Consider the following 11,310-nt stretch of genomic DNA (forward strand, 5'->3'; position numbering starts at 1 on the left):
CAATCAATCAAATATGACTCTGGCACATTTACATAACAAAAAATCTTAACTTTTTTTTTCAAGTAGTCATTTAACCATGAAAAGAGGCCAAGGCCATTGGACAGATGACTGACGGAAAGTTCGTAAGATACTTAAGGCCTCTGTATACAAAGTATGAAGCACCCAGGTCCGAAATACTAAGCTTTTATATAAAGTCAAGAGCTAACGTCGCCGCCGCCACCGGATCACTAACCCTAAATTTTCTGCGACAGAAGACGCAGGTGAGACAACTAGACTTATCAACATTTTACAAACCAAAAATCGAGGTAAAATCAAGGTGCCCCCGAAAGGCAAAACATAAAGTACTCCACACGGGACACCTACCGTTTGGCTTATGAAAGAATGTATTCCGTGATGAGTTATCCGATGGTATCACATTGGGACACTGAGGTTTAAGGCAATTTAGTATTTGGAGACAGTTTTTCCTACGTTTTATCTTAAACTATGCCACTGGAAACCCTTTATAGTTCAAAACCTTTCATGTAGACAGCAACCCTTAATCCGGAGTTATGTATTTTAGCATAAAAGAAAGGCGGAACATACCTAAAAGAGGATTAAAAACTGTCTGATCAAAGACAAATTTACAAAGCCATGTCCAAATTAAACCACGAAAAAATACAAGACAAACCACCGTTCACATATGCAACATCACAAACCCATCATTCAATGTCTGATTTAATTGCTTTGGAAGGATAAGTATTGTAAGCCACCCGAGAGTATCCTGTCCTATACTGGGCAGTTTACATACGAACACTCATAAAATGCAGTATCTGCTCCCCGGAGCACCTCAGTTTGTGTTTAAATATAGTTCCTCTGTTTGGTTAATGTATGTGTATTAAACGGCTTCCTTTGTATTTATTTGTTACTGTGCTATTTGTGTTGCTAACGGCTTTCCATAGTTTTTAATTTCGAACGAGCGTCCTCCAGCTCAAGTTGTTTTACCAGTGTAAATGCAAATACTTTTTAAATGTATCCAAGTTTGATAAAATAAAGTGATCTTTTCAATGCTAACAGTTTTATTTGCTGAACTGTTAAAAAAATCATATAACATTATATGATTTTATATAAATAAACAATAGCGTTCAAGTGTACTGAATAATAAATCCTAAAATACATATTTGTGGTGTCCGACGTGGTGGGAGATAGCTTACTGTACAAAAGACGGCTATTTAAACTTCATTATGTTATCCTAATTCTCACCTAAAGGTTATTACTGCTTTATTTGGAAATTTATTGTTTTCTAGGTTCAAACTTGCCGCCAGCAAAACTTTGGGCTATCTGCCATTACTGAATGCTCACGCGTTTATATACTAAATTGTAAGTGTCACGTGACATACTAATCCAATGGTTACTTGTCCTTTCCGGGTAGCCGGAACTATACAAAATTACGATATTGAAAAACATAGAATTGAAATCATCTTGAGTTGTCCTATGATTGTCCTTATACATAAAATATTAAAACAAAGCTATAGCATCTAAAATATCGATAAAGAAGCTTGAAATAAACAATCGGACACCACTGCGCGCGCATTGATTTAGCAGACGATCTGCGTAAGAACATACAAAGTAAATAACATATAACATAGTTCATTACAACCATCTAAATATTTACAATATATTTGTGTCCGGCAGGGTATACTTATAAAATATTAAATGTGTGGTATTAAAAATGCAATATTAGATCAATTGTCCAGGGGACGAATTTGTATCAAAAGAGATAAAATCAACGTTTCATTCCCCACAAAATGGCAGACGGCAAAATCGCCGGTCAGTAAACAATTGCAGTTAAAGTATTTCCCTATGTATACCAGGCATATCAGACGTTTAAATATGAATATTTGGTTACCAGAAATGATCCTTAATACGGGAATTACATGATATATAGCATGAAGAAGGTAATCCATGAGTAATTACATACATTCCCTGCCGTAACACTTGTACACAAAAAATGTAAACAATGATAAAATCATTTCAAATTCCAGAGCTTTCACATAAAATCAGTTACTTTACTGGATATATATCACCTTTGTACCAACATATGTACACACCTTACTTGTAAAACTATGTTTTAGCTAATGAAATGCCTCCCCCTGTAATTTATTGGCAAAAAGTGAAACTTTGGCCTGTGAAATCCATAAAAAAATAGTAAATTAATGCCATATCTTTGATTTCAAATGTAAAATGTTTCTCTAGCTCGCTGCAAGCCAAGTTACTATGCGTAAGAACACAACCGTTAAGTTTAAAAGATAATATTTGGTAAAAACTTGAATTTTGACTTGTGATCATAGTAATAAGTATAGTGGATTACTGCCACAATTGTAAAAAATCATTATAAAATATGTGTCAGTCTTGCCACAAATTAAGTATTTACTTATAAATTACACCGCACAATTTAATACCTATTTGTTTCAGTATAACATTCCCCAGTACCTTACACTTCCCCCACCTTTAAAGACAATGAATTCTCCTGAATTGAAAATTTTAGCACATAATTATTATGAAGTTTGAGATCTAAAATGTTAGTGTTCAATGTCTTCTCCGAGTCTCAAGGGAATATCAAGAGCATCTATTCTCTTTATCTCATCGTCTGTGGAGTTATCTCTCTCCTTCACTGCAGTTTCTAACATCTTTAATGTTTGTACAGTTGATGTGTCTTCTTTGTCACTCTTTATTATATAAGCCAAAGCTTGATATAAATAAAACCGAGATTTGGTTGCCATTGTGTTTTCTTCACTTCCTGTCGGTGTTTTTGTGCCTGGTAATGCTAAAAAGTGATACTTGAGTAGCAACTCTTCCTTTGTGAATTGTAATTGCTTTCCCGAGTTCAACTCCAGAGCTATACTGGCATACTCCCAATTAAAATACTTTTGCTCTGGAGTCATCTTTTTCCAATTTTTAGGTGGCCAACTAACAACTGCCGGGATGGTAATCAGTGGGATGACTTCTTCTTGATTCCACTCCCTTCTCCCAGCTGGGAAAAGTGGCATGCCACCTTTCCTCAGAAGTGTCCTTGCCCGTTCACTTGCGGTAATGTTGCCGTTTAGAGTTGTACAATCTGTGCCCCGATCTTCTGATGCTTCCAGTTCCTTTCTTTTACTTTCTTCATTGTGTTTTTCTTCTTGTATCCTCTTTTCCTCCTTCAACCTTTCTTCTTCGTCCTGTTTCTGTTTTTCCTGCTTCCTTTGTTCTTCCTCCTTCCGTCTGATTTCCTCCTCCTGTTTCTGTTTTTCCTTTCTCTTTAGTTCTGCCTCCTTTAGTCTGACTTCCTCGTCCTGTTTTCGTTTTTCCTGCTTCTTTTGTTCTTCCTCCTTCAGTCTAATTTCCTCCTGTTTCTGTTCTTCCCTTCTCTTTTGTTCTTCCTCCTTTAGTCTCATTTCCTCATCCTGTTTTTGTTTTTCCTGCTTCCTTTGTTCTTCTTCCTTCCGTCTGATTTCCTCCTCCTGTTTCTGTTTTTCCTTTCTCTTTAGTTCTGCCTCCTTTAGTCTGACTTCCTCGTCCTGTTTTCGTTTTTCCTGCTTCTTTTGTTCTTCCTCCTTCAGTCTAATTTCCTCCTGTTTCTGTTCTTCCCTTCTCTTTTGTTCTTCCTCCTGTAGTCTCATTTCCTCATCCTGTTTTTGTTTTTCCTGCTTCCTTAGTTCTTCCTCTTTAAGTCTGACTTCCTCGTCCTGTTCCTTGTCACCCTTTCCTTGCTTTATTTTCTTAGCCTTCTGTTCCTGGTGGTTATTCTTTTTCTTTCTTTTCTCTCCATTTTTCTCTCCTTCATTCTCTGTCTTCTTACTTTTCTTCTGGCTTGTTGCTTTCTCGTTCAGAATCTCTGGTTCTTCATTGTCACTGTCATCTTCCAATATAATATCTGAGGTTGATGGTGTTTTAAGTGGTGATAACGGATTTGTGATGGCTTTTGTCTGTTTCCCTGGGAATAATTCATCGGACGTTTTTATGTCTGCTATATATTCCTCTGATATGGATAGTTTCCTAGCTACTACCGGCGTCACTATAGACTTTAATTTACCGTCTATCGAGGCTGAGAAGGTATGTGATCCTGCATACTTGGTGTTTACCAGTGCCGTCATCCTCCTTATTAAAGCATCAAGCATTTTGTGATCTCTTAGAACCAAGTCATTCAAACTTATCTGATAGAATCGTATAGACACTCCAAGGTCTAATTTGAAGATGGCTGTCGAATCCCCAAGTCCTAATGTAAGTTGCTGGAGGGCCAGCCCTTCATAAATGGTGGGGCGTGTTGGTGAATATGACCCATTGGTTTTCTCCTGCTCAACATCTTCCTCCTGCGTACCTCTAACCATTTCCCTAGGACACTTCCAGCCTTGAGTCCAATCCTCCTTCTTCCTGTTGGTGTTTCCAACCCTGTTTAGGAATTCTAGGACCTCAATCCTGGCTTTCATGGCCTCTTGGGAGTTTTCATTTGATGGTGAGATTACCTTTGCATATGTCTCTGGGTAATTCGACATCCAAAACCCATTGTTCTCACTCAAGAAACTGTACGGCATGATCTCTATTTTGCTGCGGTGGTTGGCCATGATGTGCTCCTTCAGGTCAACAATCCTCCTGTACGACTTCTCTTCAGGACACCAAACACAAACGACTGAAAGCCGTTTGTGTGGGGCAGCTGCCAGATGGTTCTTTAGTTGTCTCCTTGTCCTAAACGTCATGGGACACAGCCAACACTTCACCTCCACTTGTGATGATGGTCTCATTCTGAAATCGAATCAAATCTTTAAAATCCCTCCACCATTTATATAACATATACAATAAAAGATATGTATGTAGTGTGCTGTTGTGTGACTATATTTGCTTATGTGTTTTAAAATCCTCCCCCCATATGGCATATGCTGGTAGTAAATGGATCAGCCTACATTTCAATAAAAAATATGATATCCACCCCCTTGGTCTCCCTATTAAAAAAATCTCAAGCCTCCTCAAGACAAAAAGTTGTCGTTAATTGCTTTCCGCCGCGCAGCTTGCGCATAAAATAAAACGCTTGGCAGTACAGTTTAATCTGCCATTCCCCTGGCAGGAAGGATCATCCTTCCCTTACAGCCAATAATATGTCCTGAGAAACAATGGCCATTTGTCTCCCTTACATATTCTTCCAGAGTGGATCCAACTCTAGGAATTCCAACATGACTTTCTCCAGTCTGAGATAAGTCATACAGTTACTCTTAAACATAGTAACTCATCAAAACAATTAAAAACGTAACAACTTGTACAACTAATTTCGGCTATTCAAACAACAACTATGAAAGGCATCTCAGGCCTTCCTACTGGAGAACCAAGTGGGCGGATTTCGTCCTTGATAGGGCAGTAGTCTATCGATGTGGTAGACCTTCCCTGGCTGTTTCTTTGACCTTTTCACAAGGTAAGTGATGTCATCAATTTTCCTTGTGACAACATATGGTCCTTTCCATTTTAGTGTCAACTTATGACAAATTCCTTTTCTCTTTGATGCATCATAAAGCCACACAGCTTGACCTATTTGTAATTCGCGCTTTACTGCTTTCAAGTCATAGTGACGTTTTTGATACTCAGAATTCTGCTTAAGATGTTTCCTAGCCAGTACATGTGACTTTAACATAGCGTCCTGTAATTCATTTATATATTTATCCGTTTCAGGGGTAGTGGATTCATCTGGTCCATCAGGACGTGGAATAACAGCTTCCATAGGAAGAAATATGTTTCTGCCAAACATCATCATGTTAGGGGTCTGTCCTGTGCTGGCGTGGACTGATGATCTGTATGCCATCATAACCTGTGGCAAAATATCATCCCAGTTTCTCTGATCATTTTGACAATAAAATGTTAGCATGCTTAGCAGTGTCCTGTTAAATCTTTCAACGCTTCCATTAGATTGGGGGTGTTGACTTGTACTTCTAGTTTTGTCAATTTTTAGGAGATCACACAGATCTTGGAACAGCTTTGCTTCAAAAGACCTTCCTTGATCAGAGTGAAGCTGTAATGGTGAACCAAACCTACAAATAAATTCATTCACGATGGTCCGGGCAATGGTCAGGGATTCCTGGTCTGGAATAGCATATGCTTCAGTCCATTTAGAAAAGCAGTCACAAAGGACAAGAACATAACGGTTTTGTCGTTTTGTTAACGGAAATGGACCAAGAATATCAATCGCAACACGTTCCATAGGCTCGCCAACCAAGTATTGACCTAATGGAGCCTTGTTTCGTTTAAGTGATTTCCTAGCAGCACATTGGTCACATTCTTTGCAGTACCTTGTTATTGAGCTTCTCATAGCTGGCCAGTAAAAGAGCTGCTGGATCCTACTTAGCATTTTATCTGGTCCTAAATGACCTGCAGATGGAACGTCATGGAAATACTTAAAGACTGTCTTTTGGTGTGATTTTGGTACCAGGAGCTGCAATTTGAAGTTGTCTACATCGTCTTTATCAGAACAATAAAATTTTCTATAAAGCATGCCATTGTTTATTGTCAGCCTATCCCATTGTCGCCATATTGTTTTCTGGTATGATGTTCCTTTTGATACTTGGTCCCAGTCAGGTTTATTTTTCTTTTCTTGAAGATATGTCACAATGAGTGACATGTCTGGGTCTTCCAATTGGCATTGTCTAATACTGTCAGGGTCCCATCCTTCTATGCAATAGCCACTTGATGTAGCACTAGACTGATTTCCTGTCTGACTTCTTGTACATATTCGTACTATTTCTATTCTTGGTGTTGGCTCCTCATTTTCATGTAACTCCTGGTTAACAAAATCAGATTCTTCAAGTTGAATTTCGTCTGTTTCGTCGTCACTTGTGTGGTTTCCAGATTCTTGTTTCTCGCATGATTTACAAGGTCTTCTGGACAGAGCATCGGCATTTGAGTGTTTCCTTCCAGCCCTGTGTGTCACTGTCAAATTGTAAGTTCCCAGTTCTTCGAGCCATCTGGCTGTTTGACCAGTGGGTTTCTTTAGATTTTTCATCCATGATACAGCTGCGTTATCTGTGCGCAGCAAAACTTTCTGGCCATATAAATAATGATGAAATGTCTTTAGTGCTATAATTACAGCAAGTAGCTCTTTTCGAGTTACACAGTATGCCTGCTCATGTATGTTCATAGATTTGCTCATGTATGCAATAACTCGTTCAAGACCCTCTTGAATTTGTGACAAAACTGCCCCGACAGCCTTATCACTTGCATCTGTGTCAAGTATGAATGGCAAATTTGGAAGAGGGTAGGCAAGCACAGGTGTACTTGTTAAAGCATTTTTCAACTGTTCAAATGCCTTTTGACACTCGTCATTCCAAGCAAAACGGCTATTCTTTTCGCAAATTTTGTGCATTGGTCTTGCAATTGCTGCAAATCCCTTAACAAATCGCCTATAGTAAGAACAAAGTCCTAAAAAGCTGCGCACCTGTTTTGCAGATTTGGGGATTGGCCAGTCATCTATAGCTTTTGTTTTCTCTAGATCGGTGGAAATTCCATCCTCAGACACGATATGTCCAAGGAACCTGACTTGTTTTTGAAAGAAAATGCATTTGGCAGGTTTCAATTTTAGATGTGCATTTTGTAGGCGTATAAAGATTCTTTCTAACCTTCCAAGACCCTCTTCAAATGTTGAACTTACTGATATGATATCGTCCATATAGAGTAATAGTTCTTTCCACTGTAGCCCTCTGAGAACATTTTCCATAAGACGCTCAAAAGTAGATGGGGAATTTGCAAGTCCAAAGGGCATGACAGTGAATTGATATAACCCTAAACTTGTCAGAAATGCGGTCTTTTCCTTGTCGTCGGGAGCCATGCCAATTTGCCAAAATCCTGAATTTAGGTCCATTGACCCGAAGAATTTCCCCCCAGCGAGCGAGTCTAGGCACTCGTCTACCCTCGGAATCGGGTAGGAATCCTTTTTAGTGACGTCATTCAAAATTCTGTAATCAACACAGCACCTAGGCCTGCCATTTTTCTTCATTACAAGGACAATATTCGATGCCCAAGGACTAGAAGATGGTTCAATGATTCCTTTGTCCAACATCCGGTTGACTTCTGATTTTTCCATCTCTTGCTTTCCAAGTGGCATACGTCTAGATCTTTGCCTAAAGGGTATTGCATTTCCTGTATTTATTCTATGTGTTACAAGGTCTGTCCTCCCTATGTCATCATCTGTCCGTGAAAAGACATTTTGGTACTGTGAAAGGAGTCTGGAAAGCTGTTGTCTTTGGTTTTCATTTAAATAAGTTGAACTCCTTTTTAATAAGTCAATAAGATGTTCTGGTATTTCTTCACCAGCTGTAAAGCAATCTTCTTGTAGTGTTCTAATCTGCTCTGATTTCAAATCATGCTCAGTATATGATTCACATGTTCCTATTGTTTCCTTTTTATACAGTTTAACTTCGTCGTCACCATAGTTGACAACATTAACAAAGTGTGCTTGATCTTTTGTATTTATAATCCCAGGTATTGCTAATGTAGACTTTGCTGTTCCTGTCGTGCCCTCTATTAATCCGTATTCTGTTAAATGATTTACACCCGGTATTTCTACAGGCATCATAGTACTCGTCATTGGAGGAATTGTCATGTTGTCTTTAATTTCTACTCTGCAAATCATATTTGCCTTCCCTCCAATCCAACATTGTATTTCCTGGTTGTGGATCGTGTGTAAGACCATTCGCTGATAATTAACTTTACTTACTTCCTTAAGTAAGAAATCCTGTCCAAGTATTCCATCCTGATTTATATTACATATCATAAAATTTTGACTGAAATTTTCTAGACCAAGCTTTAGTTCTAATGTGATTGATCTAATAGCAAAAACTTTGTTGCCATTAACGTCAAATACTTCGGACTTGTTTGGCACTAAAGAACACCAAACATTTAAAGGCAATTTTTCGTAAACCTCAATAGATAATATTGACGCTGTTGAGCCACTGTCAATTAAAAAGTTGACAGGAAACCCATAGATTAACCCATTTGTATAAAACCCATTATCCCAATTATCATCTGTTTCCCCTATATGTTCTGTCCGGACATGTTTTTCTCCCTTTATATCAGGCCTTTTATCTTCTGTCACTAACTCACGACCTATTGAGCCAGCGTTCTGTCGTTTCCCTGGTTATTATTAAAAGAGGTATTGTGTCTTTGGTTGCCCTGGAAGTTCCCTCTTGCTCTTTGGTTGTTTTTGTGTGGACAGTTCCTCATAAAATGGTCTGGTGAGTTGCAACTGTAACACCTGCCAGTATTTGCCCTCTTTGTATCCCGATTCCCGTGTCCTTGTTCCAGCTTTGCTATCCTATCTTGTAAAGCCTGCAAATTGCTCTGATAATCCTTTTCACTCGTGTGTCCTTCGATGTCCTTCGACTCCACAGCTCTGATTGTTGATTTCTTTTTGTCTCCATCCCCGAGTATTGACTCATATCTTTCTATAACATCAACAGCGTCTGCTATTGTTTGACATTCCTTGTCAATACAGCGACATTTCATTTCTACAGATATTACCTTAAACAACTGGTTTAATGCTAGAGACTCCTGCGCTGCTAAGTCAAGGTCATAGTACGCCTTTTGCGCTAATTGCCTTATGTCATCCCCCACTTCAGCTATGCTTTCCCCTGGCATGCGCCTGCGCATCTCTAACTTTGAGAGCCAACGATTTTTGTGTTTTGAACTCCCAAACCTTTGATCTAACTTTTGTGTTAGTATTTGGTATGTGCGCCTGTCGTCAGGAGACAAGCTCATGTAGTATGTCCTTGCTTGACCCCTCAAGCTAGCTGCCAAAAACAACAGTTTTGTACGATTTCCCCATTGTCCCAATTCAGCGCAGTCCTCAAAATGCGACAAGTATTCCTCCCAACAATCCTTCCCAGAGAAGGGTTCAGGTTTAAGTGTTACCTTTGGTGGGCCAATTGGTTGCATGTTATGATTACCCCTATCATTCCTATCATCAAAATCATGTCTCTGATATTCATCCCGTCCTTTAGGTCTCTGAGCTATTTCATCACCATGACCTTGTAAAATAGATTCCCTATCAAAGTCGTCATTGTCATCAGTATGTATTTGATCCCCTTGTCCTAAGTCATCTAAATCCCTTTCCCTACGGAAATTTATTTCAGGGTCTGGGGAGTTCCTACCAGCATCAGCCATATTCTAAATAAAGACTTTTAATTTTATTTGTTGTTTCATATTTTTTTTAGTTATAATTAATTTTTGTACAGTAAATCCACCACGTCTGGCTTAAACCACATTGTTAAGTTGACAGGTTATTCCAAGGTTCGTATCCTGGATGCTAATTAGAATTTTAGCATCCCACTTCTGACACCAAATTGTAAGCCACCCGAGAGTATCCTGTCCTATACTGGGCAGTTTACATACGAACACTCATAAAATGCAGTATCTGCTCCCCGGAGCACCTCAGTTTGTGTTTAAATATAGTTCCTCTGTTTGGTTAATGTATGTGTATTAAACGGCTTCCTTTGTATTTATTTGTTACTGTGCTATTTGTGTTGCTAACGGCTTTCCATAGTTTTTAATTTCGAACGAGCGTCCTCCAGCTCAAGTTGTTTTACCAGTGTAAATGCAAATACTTTTTGAATGTATCCAAGTTTGATAAAATAAAGTGATCTTTTCAATGCTAACAGTTTTATTTGCTGAACTGTTAAAAAAATCATATAACATTATATGATTTTATATAAATAAACAATAGCGTTCAAGTGTACTGAATAATAAATCCTAAAATACATATTTGTGGTGTCCGACGTGGTGGGAGATAGCTTACTGTACAAAAGACGGCTATTTAAACTTCATTATGTTATCCTAATTCTCACCTAAAGGTTATTACTGCTTTATTTGGAAATTTATTGTTTTCTAGGTTCAAACTTGCCGCCAGCAAAACTTTGGGCTATCTGCCATTACTGAATGCTCACGCGTTTATATACTAAATTGTAAGTGTCACGTGACATACTAATCCAATGGTTACTTGTCCTTTCCGGGTAGCCGGAACTATACAAAATTACGATATTGAAAAACATAGAATTGAAATCATCTTGAGTTGTCCTATGATTGTCCTTATACATAAAATATTAAAACAAAGCTATAGCATCTAAAATATCGATAAAGAAGCTTGAAATAAACAATCGGACACCACTGCGCGCGCATTGATTTAGCAGACGATCTGCGTAAGAACATACAAAGTAAATAACATATAACATAGTTCATTACAACCATCTAAATATTTACAATATATTTGTGTCCGGCAGGGTATACTTATAAAATATTAAATGTGTGGTATTAAAAATGCAATAT

General features: G+C 38.3%; 1 protein-coding gene across 1 annotated transcript; it reads right to left on the reverse strand.

Moving 5' to 3' along the window:
• Positions 1-1,037: 1,037 nt before the first annotated feature.
• On the reverse strand, positions 1,038-4,311 carry LOC127720566 (golgin subfamily A member 6-like protein 7). The gene has a single exon (XM_052227177.1). The coding sequence runs from the start codon at positions 4,134-4,136 to the stop codon at positions 2,559-2,561; it is 1,578 nt and encodes a 525-aa protein (XP_052083137.1). The 5' UTR covers positions 4,137-4,311; the 3' UTR covers positions 1,038-2,558.
• Between the last annotated feature and the right edge of the window lie 6,999 nt (positions 4,312-11,310).

Source organism: Mytilus californianus, unplaced genomic scaffold, assembly GCF_021869535.1.
Source record: "Mytilus californianus isolate M0D057914Y unplaced genomic scaffold, xbMytCali1.0.p SCAF_11, whole genome shotgun sequence".
Lineage (NCBI taxonomy): Eukaryota > Metazoa > Mollusca > Bivalvia > Mytilida > Mytilidae > Mytilus > Mytilus californianus.

Excerpts from the sequence above, each read along its gene's own strand:
- LOC127720566 (XM_052227177.1), bottom strand. The coding sequence starts at position 4,136 with ATGCTTGATGCTTTAATAAGGAGGATGACGGCACTGGTAAACACCAAG.